The sequence below is a fragment of the Erythrolamprus reginae genome, chromosome 2 (genome assembly GCF_031021105.1).
Source record: "Erythrolamprus reginae isolate rEryReg1 chromosome 2, rEryReg1.hap1, whole genome shotgun sequence".
Taxonomy (NCBI): domain Eukaryota; kingdom Metazoa; phylum Chordata; class Lepidosauria; order Squamata; family Dipsadidae; genus Erythrolamprus; species Erythrolamprus reginae.
The window spans coordinates 236,976,395-236,997,482 of NC_091951.1; the positions used below are offsets into that span (position 1 = coordinate 236,976,395).

At 45.4% G+C, this 21,088-nt stretch overlaps 1 protein-coding gene across 6 annotated transcripts in view; it reads left to right on the plus strand.

Moving 5' to 3' along the window:
- The first annotated feature begins 267 nt into the window (after positions 1-267).
- The window catches only part of RNF38 (ring finger protein 38), a 108,655-nt gene continuing 87,834 nt past the window's right edge, over positions 268-21,088 (plus strand). For 2 of the 6 annotated variants that reach the window (XM_070742276.1, XM_070742274.1), the window contains exon 1: positions 793-1,731. In XM_070742276.1, the coding sequence (XP_070598377.1) occupies positions 1,188-1,731 (544 nt within the window). In that variant the 5' untranslated portion in view covers positions 793-1,187. Of the gene's footprint in view, positions 367-792; positions 1,732-1,826; positions 2,002-21,088 lie in introns of those variants that run through there. The other 4 variants (XM_070742277.1, XM_070742279.1, XM_070742275.1 and 1 more) reach the window with 4 other exon arrangements.

Consider the following 21,088-nt stretch of genomic DNA (forward strand, 5'->3'; position numbering starts at 1 on the left):
CTGACGATTAAATAAACCAATGCCGCGTTTGCTTCGCGTAGGCTGAGGTAAAAAAAAACAAGACCACCGCCTCGGAACGCGGGCGACGAGTTGGACCGCCGTCTCTCTGCACGAGTGCCTGTTCTGGCAGAGGCTCGCATTTTTAACTTCCCTCCTTTTCGCTTGTCCGAATCGGGCTACAAAAGGGAGCTTTGAAGACACAGGCGGGCTTGTTCTCTATCCCCCCCCCCCTCGCCTCTTTGTAATTTATGCTGCGCTTCTCAGGCCGATTGCGTAGCTCAACCGAGAGCCAGCGGTGCGGTTGGGAGAAAGGAAGCAGCAGCCAGCGTAGTGTTGTTTTAATTTCGAGGTTGTCAAGAGGAAGCCGTAAGTAGCAGAGAGAGTGTGAGGGGGAAAAAGTTGTACCGCTCGGGAGAGGCCGGGGCGCGCTCGACTCCCCCCGCAACCCTGCCGTGGAGAAAAGGGGGAGACGGCGGTGGCTCCTCTCACACACGCGCACAGAGGGATCCGCGCTTCCCCGCACAAAGACCGACTCGGATATTTTATGACTGGAAACCGGGCGCGCCTCTTAATTTAAGACTCTCCCTTCCTCTGACTTTGCCCTGGATCTGAATCGCAGAGTAGGGGGGGGGGGGAATTTCTCTCTCTCCAGCGGCGCTTCGGGGCGGAGATGGATGCCCTTCGCTTTCCCTTCCCCCCCTCCTAACCACGGCGTGCTGCTCTGCCGTTGCTGCTCCGGCGGGGAGGCGGTGCGCGAGCAGCAGCTGCTGCGTTTCCCTGAGCGAGACCGCCTTTTGTGTTTTTTTTTTCTTTTTTGCCGTTGCGCCGAATTAAAGCCTTCCCGCCCCGGTCCCCTCTCCCGCCCGCGAGCCAGGCAGGCAAGGCAGGCTTCACGCGGAGGCAACTGCCAGTGCGGCGGGTAAACGGTCCTCGCTTCCTTTCCCACCCTTCCTTTTTTCGCCCACCCCCGGTGTACTTTGCTCGGCGGCGGCGGCTGCTGCTGCTCCTCCTCCTCTTAAGGAAGTTTCCTCCCCTCTTCTTCAACCACCCGCGCCGCACTTCCCCTATTTCGCAGGCTGCCCGCCCCAACTCCTGGGGGAGGAAGGGCTGTTGTTACCGTCGCCCCCTTATCTCGAGCGGGGCTGGGCTGGGCGCAGACCACCCCTCGGCCCCCTCAGCGAGGCCGAATGCCGGTGGCCAATTCGCCGCCCCGCACGGTGCAGCAGCCCGACTCCCGCCCCTTCGCTGCCTCCGCCCGCCTCCGGGAACGGGACCCCGCCAAGCCCCACCACCACCCAGGGGCCGTCGGCGCCGACGAGCGCCAGGAGCCCCAGCATCACGGCCAGGCCGGCGGGGAAGCGGCGGGGCGGACGGGCGGTAGTGGCGGCAGAGCGGCGGCTCCTTCCGGCGCCCCTTCGCCACCCTCGTTGCTCGCCTTCTTGCCGCCCTCGCCGCCGCTACGTCCCGCCGGGGGCCCTTCGCCGCCGCCGGAGCCCCCCCGGACTCGCTCCCGTTCTCGCTCCGGATTCTTCAGCCTCCTCGCCATGAACGGCGGCGGCACCACCGCTACAGCCGCCGCCGCGGCCGCGCACTTCCAGCCGCCGCCGCCTGCCCCACCGCATCTCCATGGGCCGAGCCTGCCCGAGTTAGGCGTCCGCAGCCAAGGCAGGGGCAGCCCCGCCGGACACGGGCACCCACGAGCCCCGCCGGGTGCCCGGGCGCCCGCACCAGGTAATGGGGCCCTGGCGGGAGGAGGGGAGCGGGGGGGAAGGCAAACGGGAGCAAGCAGTTGGGCGGGCTGCGAAATTGTCTGGGCTTTGGGCGGAGGGGAGAGGAGGGGAGGGCACCGCGCGAACGAGCAAAGGTCTCGGGAAGTCGCAAATTGCAAGGGGAGCCCGCAGAGGGAGCGAGCCGTAGCCCAGCCGGGCTACTTCCAGGCAGGCTTTGCGGGAATGGGAGGTGACAGGATGTCCGCGAAGTGACTAATAAAAGAGCGTTGAGGTGAATTATAAATGGATGCGAAGAGTGGGGCGGGGGGGGGGGAGTATGTGGACAGGAAAAAAATTTGGGGCGGGGGCTGAAGAGAATTTGGGAAGGTCTTGGCAGCTTTCTGATGAACCGCCTTTGCTTGGACGTGAAGTCCCACTGAGTTCAATGGGACGTAACTTCCTATTGAGGCGTGTTTAGGTTTTTCGCTTATTATTGTCTCCCTCCCCCCCCCCCCCTTAAACGCGTGCTTAGAATTGCGCGGCTGGGTTCGTGTTGCTTTCCTGACGAATCTCGAGATCGTCGAAATATACCCTCCAATTCTACCCTCCCCCCCCCATGTCTACACATTAACGATCAGAAGTCGGATCTTCGCCACGGCGAAGCGTCGTAGTAACTATTATAATGGTAGGCGGGGGGGGGGGAGGAAAGGTCAGGGAAGGTGCGTAAGTGAGGCACCAGGGAAAGAGGCTGCTTAGTTTTTAAGCCTTGGGAGGAGGAGGTGGTGATAAGAAATCCAGTTTCCCAGTAGTAGTGCTTTGCTCTTTGTGGGTTCAAGGTTTTTTTTATAAGCAATAATCTGGCCACATTTACTTCCACACACCCGCCCCTCTTTTGGTAGAAGGACACAGCTGGTAATACTTTGTACTTTCTTTTTAGCACTTTGCTTCTGTCATACTGGGCTTTGCAATACAGTTGTATATGTTATGTGCTCTTCCGCTGATGGTTAAGTTAGTTCTGATACTTTACTATAGGATGTGCTGCTCTTTTAAGTCTAGAGTTAAGGGGCGTGCATAAGTGCACTTATGTGCCTAATGTCCCTGTCCTACTGTCTTATTATCCTTTCTATTACTATGTTCTACTTATGTTGTGTTGTGTTAATATGTACTATAATACTTGTTTGACAAATAAATGAATGAAATAAATAAAATAGATGGACTTTTATTAAGATAGTTTGGTCTCCTAGAATTGAAGTTGGGAGGTTGCAAACGTGGGATGAAATATCTGTTAACGGTGGATATGTGAGAATGAAAAAAGAGGGTCCATACTTTGGAGTTGGGAGACAACAGCAAGCAGCCTGAAAGGATATAATAAACTTAAGGTGGAAAAGTTTGACTGGATTGCAGCTAATTTATTTTCCAGTGTGTAGAAATAGCAGGGTTAAGATCAAAGTTGGGTTAAACCTAATGGAAGAATGGTTAGTTAATTAAACTATATTTACATAATACCTGAAATGTTGAACTGCCTGTCAAAAAATTAAGAACACTAGAACTTGCTGTGTGATAGCTATAGTCCAATAACTAAGCTGCTGTCATACAAACAGTATCAACTGAAACCTATTTTTGTTTTGTTTTAAGTCAGTATGTGAATTTTCCTTCTGCTTAGAAGAAAAATGCATAATTGTGGTAAATCATATTTTTGTCTTTTTGTGCTTTTCTAGCAAATCTGCTTTCTCAAAATTCCACCCATTTCAGCAACAGCATAAACTCAAGCACAGTATGCCTAGGATTATTCCTCCAAACCAACCAAGGTGTTTTTTTTTAAAAAAAAATATTAGTTACATTTTTAATTTATTACATTTATATGACATCCCTGCCACCCATAAGGCTAAACTGGGCACCTATATGAAAAATGTATATATTAACTTTGTAGACTTGGGGCTTTTTAAGCAATCCTAGGTCTTTGTGAATAATAATTAATACAGAAATGTAACATTTGTAGAATGTCCATGACTAATAAATTTTTAAGGCAACAATACAGTTTTGTTCAATTAAGAATCGCTTTAAATAAATTAAAAATGCCCCAGCCGTAGTTCTTCCCGGAAGACACACCCTCTGCCCTGCAAGATCTTACTATTAATTCCAAATCTGTGTGGGCTGGTTGTGCTTACTCAGATGTGAGGGAAATGCACACATATTGAAGGTTATGAAACCAAACTTATTTCTTACATGACCCTTTTAAAAATCAGCTTTCATTTGCCTTGATTGGTTACCCAAGTAGAATTCGTATAGGTTCATATTTTTTTGTCTAAAGCAGTTGGGTGTAAAGAAAACTTTTTTCTGAGTTAAGGAAAAAATAAAAATGCCAGCACATTTCTCTATTTGGAAGAAAATCACACAATTATATGCTACTTGTTTTAAAAATGTGAGTTCCAAGGGGCCTTTCTTAAACGCAGCAACCTGTGAACAAATTTTACACTCATTTAACTGGAATAAAAAAGGAAGTTATATTACCTTCTCTGCGATCTTATGAATTTAGTACACATCACCAGAATAGGTTTGTTCCACAAAAAGGATATAGCACATGTGGATTACATCTGTTGTTCCTTTAATGGAGCAAGCAAACAATTTTTTTTTGTATCCTGGCAATAAGTTTTACATAGCCAGATATTGCCTCTTTTCCAGAAATAATCACTTCAAAGTGAATATAGGAGAATCTTTGCGGGATAGTGAGTTCAAAAAAGCTTTCAAGAAGTTCCTATGGATGTTGTCACTGAATGGCTATCCTGATGCTGTTGCCTATTCACAAGCTACTTCCAGGCTGTTACAGATACATTTATTTATTTATTTGTTTGTATCTCAGTATTCCTTTCTCCTTCTCAGATACATTTATTTATTTATTTGTTTGTATCTCAGTATTCCTTTCTCCTATTTTCTTCACTATAACAACCCATGAGGTGGGATTTGGCCTGAGAAAGAGCAACTGGCCTAAGGTTACTTAGCTGGCTTTCATGCCTAAGGCAGGACTAATACTCAGTTTCCAGCTTTCTAGTGTGGTGCCTTAATCACTAGACAAGGAATCCCCAAGCCCCATTCGGTGGACCAGCACTGGGCCTCAGCATGTCAGCAACTGGGCCATACAAACAAGCAAAGCCCCATCCGCAGGATGCAGGCAGCGTGCAAAACCACACCCATTGCAGTTCACGGAAAAACCTCTCTTTAGAGAACCTGTCCCTGGTGCCCAAAATTTTGGGGGCCATTGCACTGCTAGACCAACCTGGTTCTCTTCCTCTTCCCATCTGAAGGTTCTCTGTGTGTACATTTCTAAAAAAAAGCAATCTACTATTTTTTAAGAATGCTTGTTTAGTACTTTAAGACCCCAGAGGTCTTTTTGACTTTAAAAAGTATTGCTTTAGCTTTGCTGTGTGCCAACAATAATTCCTGGTTGTTGTTTTTTTTTTAAGTCAAGTGGAACAGGGAACTTGAGAGATGTTGAGGAAAATATCTATTGATACAATGGAGTCCATGCATATTTAAGTGGTCTCCATGCTTGCTTTATAAGATTATCTACTGTAAAAATATAACTATTTGTGCTTAGTTTTTAATTAAGTAAAATACTGAGGTTTATACAACTCTTACAGTTAAAATTCTGCATTCCACAATTTGCTAGATAGTTCAGAATATTCTCTTTTATCTATTGCTAAAAAACTTTAAATAAAATAATTTGGCACAAATAGCAATAACACTGGAATGTGTATAAAGCATGCAGTTTGATTGAATGTAGTTTCTAAGTTACATTTAAGTGTACTGTAGTTATTGGAATAATACATAGATAAGCCTGACTAAAAAAAGAGGGGGTTATTTGGTTGTTTTTAAATTGGAATTTAATAGTTTCCATAATCATTATTTTTTATGATGATGTTGAATTTCAGACTTGAATTCAGACATACATAACACTGAGTATGACCAGTAAATATCACTAAAATAGATGGTTTTATTTCCAGCTAAGTACATATAACCACCATAGTTGGAAAAGGACTATGAATCTCTGTGATAAATATTATGACTACATGTTTTCAACCTCAGAAATAAATTGAATACACAATATCAGTTGGCACGTGGCACGTGGAACCATGTCGGAGGGCACGCGAGACGTTGCCCTATTTCAGTTCCAGCGCACATTTATGTGCTGGTCAGCTGAGTTTAGACTGTTTTTTGCCGTCCCCAGAGTTCAGGAAAGCCTCTTGAAGCCTGAGAATGGTGAAAAACAGCCCAATCGGAAGTTTGTTTGGCCATTTTTCACTCTCCCCAGGCTTCAGGAGGCTTTCCTAAACCCTGGGGAGAGCGAAAAACAGCCCAATAGGCCTATTGGAAGTCCAGAGGCTTCAGTGAGGCCTGTGCGCATGCAGGGGTACCACACACATGCACGGGGGGACGGCATTATATTATGGGTGTGGGCACATGCGCACCCTTTCGGCACCCGAGCCAAAAAATAGATTGTCATCACTGCACTGCACTGTCAGTTAAATGTTACAGGAAGAGGTTAGCTGTGGATTGTTTGTGTCCATGTCTTGCATTTTTCAAATTATTATTTTTCAAGTTATTTCACTGGAAAAGTTAATTACCGTATTTTCCGGCGTATAAGACGACTTTTTAACCCCTGAAAATCTTTTCCAAAGTGGGGGGTCGTCTTGTACGCCGGATACTGATTCCACAGTATAGAAAATTCGCCGGATACTGATCACACAGGCTGTAGAATGTGTGATCAGTATCCCATTACTACCGGTACCTCACTGCAGATTCCGTGATTCGGTTCCGTGAAGGGCCGCGCTCTCTCACTGCCAAGAAACCCCCCCACCCAGTGAAATGGTGCGCTCCCCAGCTGCCGATAAGCTCCGCCCCTTTCATGTATCTGGCCCTCCTATTGGTTCCTTCCCCTCTGCCTTACAGACCTCAGCACACGCTCCGGCTGCCGATAAACCCCGTCCCTTTCATGTATCTGGCCCTCCTATTGGTTCCTTCCCCTCTGCCTTACAGACCTCAGCACACGCTCCGGCTGCCGATAAGCTCCGCCCCTTTCATGTATCTGGCCCTCCTATTGGTTCCTTCCTCTCTGCCTTACAGACCTCAGCACACGCTCCGGCTGCCAATAAACCCCATCCCTTTGATGTGTCTGACTCTCCTATTATAGTAATTGCTTCCCTGCCTCCCACATGTTGAAACCAAATCTGATGTTTGTTTGTTTTTTTCATTTTTATTTGGTGTGCGTCAGAAGAGGGATAGTCTTATACAGCGAGTATATCTCAAATTCTATATTTTAACTGGAAAAGTTAGGGGGTCGTCTTATACACCCAGTCATCTTATACGCCGGAAAATACGGTAACTGGAAGACCACACAGTTTGACTGGCCCTCCTATGTACAACCTCCCGTTTCCTCCTTGGCATAGATAGAAGTCTACGGAGAGAGGAGTAAAGATTAGGAAATGTCTCATTTCATCCTAGACTTTGGAGGATTTGAAAGGTTAAGAGAGTTGCTGGATGTACTGACAAAACTGTAGCAGAAACAAAGTTTAGTGGCCATGTCCAACACAAGAGTACTATTCTCAGATATTTCCATCATGCACCAAAATCATGAGTGTTTCTGTATTTATCATAATCGTATAAAATAAGGTGTTGCCAGTTTTTCATGCTGCTGGAACCCCCCCTTTTATTCAAATATCAACATATTGATCTTTTCCCAACTATTTTTTTTTCTGGACAACAGACATCTTTGAACTTTTTCTCCAAATCTTTTATACACTGTTTTACGCAATCCAGAAAGCAGAGTTGTCAGCTGTTGCTGGTCACATCTAATCTAGCATAGTATAGCAGTGATGAAATCCATTTTTTTTTTACTAGTAGTTCTTGGCTTGGTGAGCATGGTGTGGCCTGGTGGGCATGGCAGGGAAAGATACTGTAAAATCCCCATTCCCCGGGGAAGGATATTGCAAAATCCCCATTCCCATCCCACTGTAGGGCCAGCCAGAGGTGATATTTGCTGGTTCTCCGAACTACTTAAAATTTCTGTTATCGATTTTCCAGAACCTGTCAAAAGCTGCTGGATTTCACCTCTGCTGTATCAAGGAATGCAAGCCAGATTAAACACATATATGCAGAAAAAGGGGAAAATGCAGTCTTTAGGGTTTATTATTTGAAGAATGATCATTAATAAGCATTACAATTATCAGTCAGATATTTCAAAACTGAAGTTTTGGGATATCTGAGCAACAACAATGGCTTGGGCTACCTTAAACTGTTAAGGCGGTTATTTTTCAAGGTCTGATCTTCAACTATTACATTCCTTGAAGAACAATCTAGTCTACAAAAGTATAACTATAACAGCATCTTAAAGATAGCACAGTATGTTTTAAACCTCTGTTTTATAATAAAATTTAAGGTTAGGTATTAAGGTTTTTTAAAAAACAACAACAACTGAACTTAAACTTGATTTTATAAAGGAAAGAACTAGAGGAAAAACTTATCTTATTTGTTCTTGACCCAGGGTGTGACAAATGATCACAATAGATGTATCTTGAATCACCCATTATCTCTGCTTGGCTGGCCTCTACAAACTACTGGCCTCTTGAAAATTTTCCCTTATGCATTCTGTAATATAGGACTCTTCAATTCCACAGTATTCCCAATTCTAAACAGTATTAACCAAATAAAGTGGCTATTTGATTTAAAGGGGAAAAAAGCTGTTTCACTAAGAATTGTCCTTTTTTAAAGTTTGAAAATTAAATGGCTTTGCTGTTTGTTTCATCTGAAAGCTATATTATTTCTCTTTGCTTTTTCCTCTTGCTTCCTGTACCATCTAAACCAGGGGTTCCCAATCTTTTGGACCTTAGGGCAGTGTTTCCCAACCTTGGCAACTTGAAGATATCTGGACTTCAACTCTCAGAATTCTGGGAGTTGAAGTCCAAATATCTTCAAGTTGCCAAGGTTGGAAAACACTGCGGGACCACTAAACTCATAATTTTAAATCCTACAGACCACTAATACAATCTGTCTAATGACTGGCTGGGTGAGTGTGTCCAACTTGATGGCACTCACGTTGATTGGCGCCTTGCTGGCCTCTACTTGCCCCTTCCTTTCCAGTCCTTGCCTGCCCATCCAAGCTCCTTAGGGGCCCCAATAGGAAGCAGTTGTTGGAGCTAAGCAGCCACCACAAGAAAGAGTTGGCAAAATAGCTGGCTCAGTTCAGATTGGATCTGACTTAGGAGGCTCAGCAGAAGCACCTCACTGAGGACTATGAGCATAGGCTTTCCAAACAGGGAAGACCTGCAGGAGTGCAAGGCCAAGGCACCTGGAAGCTCAGGGACTGAGATGGTCAGCCAGTTCCAGGTCATGATGCAGTCCCATTGGAACAAGCCCCTCCAGCTTTTTGCCACCAAAGGCATTTCCTTCAGCCTACGCCCAAAGCGCCGCACCAGGAAGCTGAAGCAGACCTCAAGTCAGAATGTCTGCCCCCCCCCTCCAACCCGCACAAAAAGTTTCCCCCAGAGGGGGAAACTCTGCAGCAACACAAGTGTTTATTGCACATATCCTGCCCAGGGGCCATAGTTTGAAGACCCCTGTTTTGGTGCAATATAGAAAATGCAAATATTTTTTCTGCAGATCACCAAAATGTTCTTGCGGACCACCAGTGGTCCACGGACCACCAATTGGTAATCGCTGATCTAAGGTAATATAATTCTTTACTGATCAAGTAGGCTGCATAATCTGCTTTAATCAGTTTAATAGCCTGTTATTCTATAGCCCGAGTTACAGTGTGGAAGAAATCCCTGGGGGAAAAATATGTATGAAAAAATAAAACAAAACAAAAATCTTGGAACTCAAACATTGTTTCAGAAAGTTATATTAGCTTAGAGCCATATATTGAAGTAGTTTCAAGATCAAGATAGAGCCTTTGTTTCTTTTGTAAGACCTCTGTATTACCCTTAGTGACCTCAATAGAAAAGGAAACATTAACTGGAGAGTTTCAGATTTTTAACTTTGGGGTAAATTGATTGCACCTTTTAAGTACTTTTAAAGTACCTTTTATATGTGCTTAAAAGATCTTTATCCTGTTTTGTCTTTACTTCTGTAAACAATTTCTATGAGACAATAAAAATTCTAAAGGTGTCTTCAGATAAGTTTTATTTATCATTTTAGAAGAATAAATGCTGAAAGTTTGTAAACACATAGTTTGGTGGCCTTTAAAGTACCTTTTATAGGTGCTTAAAAGATCTTTATCCTGTTTTGTCTTTATTTCTGCAAACAATTTCTATGAGACAATAAAAATTCTAAAGGTGCCTTCAGATAAATTTTATCTATCATTTTAGAAGAATAAATGCTGAAAATTTGTAAACACAGTTTGGTGGCCTTTTTTTTAAAAGGAAACCCTGTTTTTAATTCTTTTGTAAACAATTGCGTTTATTTGACTAGTAAGCATATGGACGCTGTTGGAACAATGGGTGCAATTTTTAAAAACTAAGTTTTTATAGAGTCCAGTAGTTCACTTCTGGAAAGTCAATCACTATGGCTTTAAAAGCCACCATTCTCCACTGCATCTGGAAGGAGAGTCCAACATGGGTAATAAACCAATCCTATTGGTAGAGACTGAGTTATAATTAGCATAAAATTAGCTACCGCCCCCTTACTGCTCCCATGAGCCCCAGTTTTAAAAACTCAGTCTAAGAGTAGAGACATACTGAGTTTTACTCCTGAGGAGTTTTATTGTTTTATTAATTTTTTACATATATGTAATATTGAATTTGTAATAAATTGATAGAAATTGACCTGTTTAATCTTGTGCTTTGTCTTTCAGGAAGAAGGAACACAGAAGACAGATGAACAGGAGAAGGGGTCTTTGCCCTCCGTGGGCAGCACCCCCAACGATCCTCCTTAGGGGTTTTGTATTCCCTCCGTGGGAACACCCCGTAGAGGAGCACCCAGCCTGGGGTCCCTGACCTCCGTGGTCAGACCAGGGCTGTCGGCTGAAGGTGGAGGGGTCCGCCCCCTCCACTGGGTAGCCTGAAGGCGCTGTAGCGAGGCTCCCAGCAGAGAGCGGAGCTGCGCCTCTCAGCTGTTCGGCGGCCGCCGAACAAGCCGCCGCCGCCGCCGCCGCCGGCTAGGAAGCCGCAGGGCGAGCAGGGCGCGCTCGGATGGCCGGGATCGGTGCCGAGATCACCGGAGAGCAGCGGAAGGCTGCTATGGCCACATTGGGGGCTGGAAGCCGCAGCGCTCCCCCCCACGCCCCCCCCCCCGGAAGGGAGAAAAAGCCGCGAAAGGCATGGGGGCCGCCATCTTGGTTGCTACTTGCGCAACCCAAAGAGCGGTAACCGGAAGTCCTCCGACAGCTGGTGGGCGCGAAGAGGCTATATGCCCAGTGCGCATGTGCAATTGGCCAGAAAGACGGTGGCCATTTTTCTTCTTGACTCTGAGCCAGCAAAATTATTGTGCCACGAGCTTGCAGGCCCAAAGGATTCTTCAGTTACTATTACTGTGAGTACATGGAAGAACAAGTGGGAACCGAGAAGGCTACCTCCCCTACTATGGCTAAAGAAAAGCCCAAGGGGAAGGCTAAAGAGAAGTCTAAAACTTCACAAGCCTCTGCTTCGGCCTCATCCATAAGGGAGGCCGAAAAACGCATTAAGGCCCTGGAAAAGAAACTGGAGGCAGCCTTACAGGCCTCCCCATCTACAGTGCCACTGGGCCAGAGGCAGGCAACACCAGAGCAAGCCACCACGCTCAGCTTTGGCCTACCTGAAGGGGACTGGTCACCAGATAGGCACTCAGCTATATTGCCTCACACCATGTCTTCCCCAGGCCCCTCATGGAACAGACCAGGGTCAGCTAGCCAGACTGGAAGGAGTTCCATGGGCCCAACAGCCACATTCACCCCCACAGCGGCGGGACTGAGGGCACAGGCAAGCACCTGGCAGGACATGCCACCAGACTTGCAGGACCTTATTGCAAACGTCTATTCCCAGGGCATAACAGCCGGGGCCAACAGATATGCTCAGCAACCATCTCAACCAGGACAGGTCTGGTCAGCACCGCCCCCCTCAGGCTTGGGGTCCTTATCTGAGGAACCACTTATGGGAGAGGACAGTGATAGGGAGTATGAGCTCTCTGAGGATGAAACAACTCCCGAGCAACCCCAACCGGTAGGCCTGTTTAAGCCAGCCTTGTTCAGGACTCTGTTGTTTAAGGCTAAACAGGTAATGAACCTACCAGGTACAACCAAGGCACCGGAGGATCCAGAAAAGACCCCGGATGCCTTGCTACAGGAATCCCAGCCTGAGTCTGAGCATTTCCCGGCATCAAATATTTTTCTGCAAGGAGCCAAGCGCCCTTGGCAATACCCAGCGGCGGCTCAAGGCCCATCCAATCTGGAACGTCGTTTTTACACGTTCGACGAGGAAGTGGAGAAACTCCTGGAGTTTCCGCCCATCGACCAACCGGTAGTGACTTTGGTCTCCAGCGCCCTGGTGCCCTCCGAAACAGGAGAGAGCCTAAAACCGGAGGATCGGAAGGCAGAGATACTCCTGAAAAAGGGACACCAGATGGCGGGATGGGGATTCAGGGCAGCAGCGGCCGCTTCGTTTATCAACAGAGCTTCCCTCCGGTGGATACAAGAGATGCAATCTCGCATGGGACCAGAGGACGGCAGACTACGCCAGGATCTAGCTAAACTGCGAGCCGCGGCGGAATTCTCCGCAGATGCCACGTTACACGCTGCAAAGTTTTCCAGCAGGGGCATGGCCACCTCACTTGCGGCCCGCCGTCTCCTGTGGCTCCGTCATTGGCCTGCCGATCTGAAGTCCAAATGGAGACTGGCATCAGCCCCATTTCAGGGATCTATGCTCTTTGGAGATATTCTGGACAAGGTCCTCATTGAGGACAAGGACAAGAGGAAGGTCCTACCCAGAGCAGGCAGGCGGCAAGACCGGAGGTCAGCGCCATATTCAAGGCGCCAAGCGCCCCGCTGGGACAACACTGCAGGAGCAGGCCAGAGTCAGAGACCGTACACACAGGGTCAGTACTCCAACCAAACTTTCAGAAGCGACCGGGGGTCCTTCCAGGATAGATCCAGAGGCTACCAGGGTTCGAGACGGCCCTTTCGAGGGAATAACCAGAGGGGCTTCCGCCGCTCAAAGTGACTCTGCCACCCAGTTTCCTCTCGGCGGGAAGCTCCAGCACTTCCACGCCTCTTGGTACGCTACCACCACAGACCAATGGGTCAGGGCCACGGTGGCAGGGGGACTATGCCTGGAATTTGTGGGCTTACCCCCCAGCCGGTTTATACACTGCCCACAAATCAGGAAACCGCAAGACAAGCAGCGGCTACAAAACGAGATCGCTCATTTGCTGGAGATTCATGCAATAGAACCGGTTCCACAACACGAGCAGGGGAAAGGATTTTACTCAAGAATCTTCATTGTCCCCAAAGCCTCGGGAGGCTGCAGGTTGATTCTCAACCTAAAACAACTCAACCTCTTCATAAAGTACCGGCGTTTTCGCATGCATTCGCTGCAAACTATTCTGAACTCCATCAGATCACACGACCTGCTAACGTCTATCGACTTGAAGGAAGCGTACCTTCACGTCCCCATACACACAGCACACCGGAAGTACCTACGGTTTTGTTCAGAAGGGAGGCACTTCCAATACAAAGCCATGCCATTTGGCCTTTCGTCAGCCCCACGGACTTTTACCAAGCTCCTGGACGCCCTGACGGCACACCTGCGATCTCAATCCATCAGACTGATGGCGTACCTGGACGATATCATCATACTGTCCAGGTCGCCAGCGCAGGCAACCAAGGACCTGAACCTGACCATACGAACTTTGGAGGATCACGGCTTTACCATCAATCTGGAAAAGAGCCAACTGGTCCCCAATACCAACCTTTTACATCTGGGAGCGGTCATAGACACCTTGGCGAGCTCAGTCTCACTCTCCCCAGAAAGAATCACAAATATACGACGGTTGATGGCCGAACTCAACCAAAGCAGACGGGTTCCCATGTCACTGTTGTCAAAGGTGTTGGGAACCCTAGTCTCGACTATAGGGATTGTACCTTGGGCCAGACACCATATCCGAGACCTACAGTGGTTTCTACTACCGGCGCAAAGGGCCAAGGTGAGTCACTCACACCGGCAGACACGTATCCCACAACAAGTCAGGGTTTCCCTGCGGTGGTGGACATCAACCGCATTACTCAGAGGTTCCTCCTTTCAAACACAAGACAAGATGATCCTCACTACAGATGCCAGCCTTTACGGTTGGGGAGCTCACATCGGCCCCCACATGGCGCAAGGCAAGTGGTCGGTAGAGGAATTGACACCTATAAACATCAACTTCCTCGAACTCAGAGCGGTCTTCCTGGCGCTCCAAGCCTTCCAAACTATTGTCCAGGACAAACACATACTAGTGCTTACGGACAATGTGGCGACCAGAGCCCACTTGAACCATCAAGGGGGTACCAGGTCGCGCCGCCTCATGGACGAGACGGCGAAACTTTTCAATTGGGCCGAACTTCACCTAGCCTCCTTGTCCGCAGAGCACATAGCCGGGACCACCAACACCCAGGCGGACTGGCTCAGCAGGGCTACTCTAGACCCATCAGAGTGGAGGCTGGATCCGGCCCTTTTTCAACAGATATCGCAAAGGTTTGGGACTCCATCTGTGGACCTGTTCGCCACTCACCGAAATGCGCAGACCCCAAGGTTCTATTCACGTTTCCCGGAACCGAGATCAGAAGGGGTCAATGCCCTACGGTCAGCTTGGCCGACAGGACTACTATACGCATTTCCCCCAGTGAACCTGATTCCAAGGGTCATAGAAAAGATTCTCCAGGAAAGGGCAGAGGTCCTGATGGTGGCGCCACACTGGCCACGTCGGCCGTGGTTTGCCGACCTGATGGCTCTGTCATTAGAACCGCCGTGGAGGATGCCAGACAACATCATCAGTCTCAGCCAGGGGAACCTGTTACACCCGGATCCTCAGTGGCTACAACTAACCGTCTGGCACTTGAAAGGCACAGATTGAGACATCAAGACCTGCCGGAGAAGGTCATCGATACCATTCAGGCTGCTCGACGTCCCTCGACCTCCAGGATATACCAGGCCACTTGGGCGGCCTTCTGCACCTTTTGTGACAAGGAGGGCAAGAATCCCACGAGAGCATCGGTAATTACGGTGCTGGAATTCCTGCAAGCAGGAATAGACCGGGGTCTAGCCCCTAACACGTTGAGGAGACAGGTAGCAGCACTGTCTACCATGATTCAAATACCAGAAGCTCGTTCGCTAGCTCACCATGCGTGGGTAAGAGACTTTATACGGGGAGCCTCAAACTCACATACACCACCGGTACGCAGATTTCCCTCTTGGGACCTATCACTCGTACTCAAGGCCTTGACAAAACCACCTTTTGAGCCTTTGAGATCAATTCCACTTAGGCTCCTTTCCTTGAAGACAGCCTTCTTAGTAGCGGTCACATCGGCACGCAGGGTGTCAGAGATTTCAGCACTCTCAGTGAGACCGGACTTATGTATATTTTACCCGGACAGAGTGGTGCTCCGTTTGGATCCGTCGTTTGTTCCCAAGGTGAATACTCTGTTTCACAGGAAACAGGAACTTATATTACCGGACTTCTGCGCACATGGAGACCATCCATCCGAATTAAGATGGCATAAGGTCGATGTACGGCGAGCTATAAAGATTTATATCAGGAGAACTGCAGAATTCAGGAAGTCAGAAACTTTGTTTGTTTCCTTTGCACAACACAGGATGGGACTTGGACTATCTTCCAAATCGATAAGCCGTTGGCTAAAGGAATGCATCATGGAAGCCTACAGAGCGGGAGGTCACGATCCTCCGCAGGGCTTAACAGCTCATTCAACCAGAAGTGCAGCCACATCGGCGGCCTGGACGACACAGGCCTCTATAGAGGACATTTGCAGAGCTGCTACCTGGGCGGCACCTACGACATTTATTAAGCACTACAAGTTGGACTCATTTGCGTCTGCTGAGGCAGCGTTTGGTAGACGGGTGCTACAGAAAGTGTGTGCATCTCCAACGTCCCAGTCCAGACCTTCTCCCTCCCATGGGCAGTAAATCTTTGGTATATCCCATGTTGGACTCTCCTTCCAGATGCAGTGGAGAAGACCCGTTGTACCTACCTGAACGGTCTTCTCGATGCACTGGAAGGAGAGTCCAAACCCACCCGACTAGTTGAAGTTCAGAGCCGTCGGAGATGGGAAGTTACAGTTAATTGTGTTAATAAAATTTGGTTATCCTCTTACACCTTTTCCTCGTTTTTAAAACTGGGGCTCATGGGAGCAGTAAGGGGGCGGTAGCTAATTTTATGCTAATTATAACTCAGTCTCTACCAATAGGATTGGTTTATTACCCATGTTGGACTCTCCTTCCAGTGCATCGAGAAGACCGTTCAGGTAGGTACAACGGGTCATTGTCTGTTTAGTTTGTGTTACTTGTGAGGAAGCATTGCGTTTAGAATCAGGAATTAGAAAAGTAAATAAGAGTGTGTGGGTTTCTATCATTGTGACCACTATTCAAAACATATTTGTTGAACTTGAATATTTTTTTTAAAAAAAGAATAAAGTCATGTATATTTACTAAGCTCTTAGCCATTTTCTTATTTTAATGACCTTGGAAAAGCAAAATTTGACTGTTCCAATAGAATGTATTAGTTTCATATTTTCTGTCTTTAAAACACTCTCAAGATCATCTCATGATAAGATGTGAGAATCACACTGAATACATAAAAGTATGAGTGGGTAGAAAGTAGTACCAAAATGACAGGGAGGAAAATCTTATAGTTCAAATTTAGATCTGAATGCATCTTTGATGGGGCTTGAGCAAATAATGTCTTATCTAGTGACTCAGTATTTACTTTCTACAATATATTCTTCATAGGGTTGTTTCTTTTGAAGCACTTTAATTGGATAAATTCAAGGTTAGAAAATCATGTATGCATGTGTATATGCATGATATGCAAAGTTGCTTCATCAGTTTTAATTTAAGAGCATTTCTCTTCTATGTATTGTATATACCGTGTTATATTTTTTTGAACCCTGAAATAAGTGCTTGGCCTTAATACCATGCGCTAAGAAGCCCAATTGGGCATATTATCAGAGGATGTTTTATTTGGGGGAAAACAGGGTACAATCCCAAATATGTGTATGTAAAGTTGTGTATTTATTGGAATAGCAAAAAGGGGCAGATGACTTTTTCCCCTTTAACCACTCTTTTTTCATATTGCAAGAATTGAAGAGTCCTTCTGATGTAAAACAGATAGAAAAAGGCAGGGGTGGGCTGCTAGCTGGAATGCTAAATTGGGCTCGCTGCCGTGGCTCGTGAATGCTGGCAGGGCCAGCTTCTGTACCTGTGGAGGTAGCAAAATTGCATACAGAGCTGCAGGTGCGCCTGTGTTTTGGCATGCACGGAAGCAAAAAAACCTCACCGAAACACGGGCGTACCTGCGGCTCCGTGCGTGATTTTGCTACCTCCACAGGTGCAGAAGCAAAATCGCGCTGGCCCTGCAAGCACTCAGGAGCCACGGGGGCGAGCCCAATTTAGTGTTCTGGCTAGCAGCCCACCCCTGGAAAAAGGTCTGGAACATCTCTCTCTTGTAAGAGATATTGGGTTAAAAATGGTTAGGTAAGTCTATGCAATGTATGATGTAGAGCTCAGTCACAAACAGCCTTATGTTCTGATTTGCTACGTAGCCTGCATTCTTCATCCTTAGGCAAATAAAAAGAAAATATATATATATCCCAAAAGCTCACATGCCTACTACATATATCTGATATGGAGAGTAACTAGCTATACAAACACAGCTATAGATAAGTCTATCGGTTGATAAGTGAGAGAATAATTATAATACATTGCATTTATAAATAGCCATTTTCAAAGCTCTGTTAAATAATTCTATACATTAAATTAGTTGTTCAGGATATTCTTCAGTTTTGAATAGCTCTAAATGCTTCCAATATAATTTCTGGATTAATATATAATTACTATATTACCTGTAACATAACTAATAAATTCCCTTTTTATGACGCTGTAATCACTTAATTTGGGATAGAGTCAGCGTGTCTGGATGGAGCTGAGCATTTATTGGCCAGATGCTCTTCCTGGTGTCAAGCAGAGTTCGCAGTACCTATTTTTTTTACTTGCACCCTAGGAGAGAGAAATATCTGCAGCTACATAGAATTGAACTCTCTACCTTCTGAATGGAAAGTGAGTGTCTTTATCACTAGGCCAGCATGCCACTGAATTGCCAGTATCATAACTGATAAACTGATTAAAAGCTTAATAGAGAAATATTTTAAAGCAGTGAGCTACTCTAGATTTAGCCATCTTAATACATTACACTGATATTTGTTTGAGTACTTGAGTAGTATCTGGTAGACACTGTACTGAGATCTTCTGTCAGTGATAAAGGTTCATTTGGATAATTTTGTGCCAGCTGTATGGGTGGGATTATTATTTTTTAGCCCTGTTTAAGGCGCAGCATTATTGTGGAGCTATAGCAACAGAGGCACTACTGTGTAATCTTGAGTTTAAGAGGAAAGGCAAAACAGAAACCTATTTAGTGTTGGTCATCATAAATTTGTTCTGTTGATTCTGACATGGTCACTTTAAATATGATAAATAATCTTTACCTGAATTGTGTACCTGGAGATCAGGTTCTGTTTTTAACAGCAACCATATTTCCCACTTAAATCAATTAGTGGAATTCTGGGCAGTGTCATGATATTGTTAAATATACAAAATTAATTTTCTAATTTATTATGTCTAAGTACTAAGAGAACATCAAAAATGATGATTTATTTTTAATATAAGACAGTTTACAATATGTGAAGGGAATCTGATTTTAATATAATAAACTGGCCTAATATGTTGCAAGTTCCTAGTGAACATACTTAGCAGAGGTCCCAGTACATAATTGAGCATAAAATAGGCTGAATAAACTTGACAACTATGCCAAATAATATTTCATTTAGTGCCTCTGAATTAATCATTATATTTATTAAAACTGCATTTAACAATAAAACTAAACTTACCAAATAGCAAGATTTAACATCCAGAATTGTGTAGTATATGAATTCCTTAGTGGTGGGATTAAAAAAAAATACTACTGGTTCTGTGGGCATGGCTTGGTGGGCAGGGCAGGGGAGGCAGGGCAGGGGAAGGATACTGTAAAATCTCCATTCCCTTCCCACTCCAGAGGAAGGTTATTGCAAAATCCCCATTTCCTCCCGATCAGCTGGGACTTGAAAGGCAGAGAAAAGAGAGGGAAGGGGTCAGTCAGAGGTGGTATTTACCTGTTCTTCAAACTACACAAAATTTCTGCTACCGGTTCTCCAGAACTGGTCAGAACCTGCTGGATACCACCTCTGGTGTTCCTACTATTTCATAAAGGTATAAAGAATTAATGTGTCTGTAAGAGTTAAATAAGTGAAACATACTTGAATTTTGATTTCTCAGTGACAATTAAGTGTTTTTCAAAAGTACACTAAAATATTACTCAATCCATATATTTCTGTTCTTTTTTATATAAAAAATAAAAAAGCAGTCATGAATATGTCAAAATACACTGAGCTGCTTATGTGAAACTCTTTCAAAGCCCATTCACAAATGCATGTTTATTATTCATAGTAAGATTCTTTGACTGACACTTCCGTATTCCAGAACAGTACATCTTTGAGTATAGAATGCTGTTGTAAACTCGGGAGTAGATGTGAGAATATATACCACCTGGAAGCTAGTGCAGATTGATGCATCATTTCATCCAGCAAGGTCCTAATGGACTTGCTTATATGAATGAAGTATAATTTTCATATGTCAATTCTAATACTTTGATGGAATCAGATTACTAATTTTCTTTGACTCACTTTCTGATCTGAGAATGAAGTGGCAAACATGTATGTATGAACTAGCCTGTAAAATGATTGGCATTTTCTCTTTTTTAAATTCCCTCCACCTCCACTCCTAGCTGGAGTAAATTTTAAAAGGGTTTGATGTAGTTACACTGCTAAAATTGGAAGGATTATTACATTTGGGCATAATACCATAATACTGTAAGCTATGTTTGCAATACTGTCTTTTACAATATAAGCAACATGGTTAAAAGATTAAATAAGGTTGAAATAATTTGTAAGTTTATTTCAAATATTGCTAATCAAATTACAGGGAGAGGCTTTCATTTGCAAAAGTATGCTATCTGAAGCTTTAGTTTAGACATTTGACAGATGTAATATAAATTGTACTATTAAACAATCTACGTCTATGAATAATAATATCTGCAGACAAAAATTTCATGATTGAGGGGAAGATCTATTTCTGTATGGCATGTTATTATGAAATATTGTGAAAGGAAATTGTTCATTTTGGTGTTATATATTGGGATTCCTCCCTTTGAATTATCAGCTGTGCTGGGATTTATCTAGCAAGGATGCTCGGAGTCTGCATTCCTATTGATTTTAAATGGGAATTTAGAATTCATTAGCTTGCTGAATCAGCCTTATAGCAATTGAAGTAGCAGTACTCTTCCAAGTAATTTTGTCTTCCGAAGTATAGAGGTGGACATCTGCATAGCTCAAGTCCATCTGGATGGACCACAGCACCCATGATGCTTTGCCTCAAAATGAAGCAGGAATTATTGGGTCTGCTAGTACCTTATGTTATGTGACCTTTGTAATTGAAGTGAAGCCTAACATAATTTTTAGTCTTATCCAGGAGCACATTCCAGCATCCATCACCAGGGCACAACGGGACCTAAACAAGGTCTTCATAGCCATCCAGTTTGCAGCGGATTCTACCCTTCACGCCTTCCAATTTGCATCCAAGGTGATAGCAGCCTCCTTGGTCACAAGACAGATACCCAACACAAGTCTGTAGATACCAGACACAAGTGACGCCTGGCCAACGCCCTGTTCTGGAGTCAGCATCTGTTTGGGGATGCCTTGGACCTGATATTCATTGAGACTTGAGATAGGAGGAGGATTCTGCCTTCTTTGTCTCAGAAAGGCAACTTCTGTCAGTTTCTCTATTCCTAATGGCTCTTTTGGACCACTGACCAGGGCTTCAGCTTCTCCTGGCCTCAAGGTCAGTCCGGATCTCGACAGTGACATGTTATAGAGAATTCTGGGAGTGAGAAGGCAATTCAAGCAACCTTTCAGGAGAGGAGAGGGCGCCCTTTCAGTTGATCCAGATAGGGTCCCTTCCAATTCTTCCATAGGGGGTCAGCTCACTCTCTTCACCTTGGTCTGGGAGCAAACCACCCAGGATAGAGGGGTACTTTCTCTCCCTTCCCCCAAATTTTTC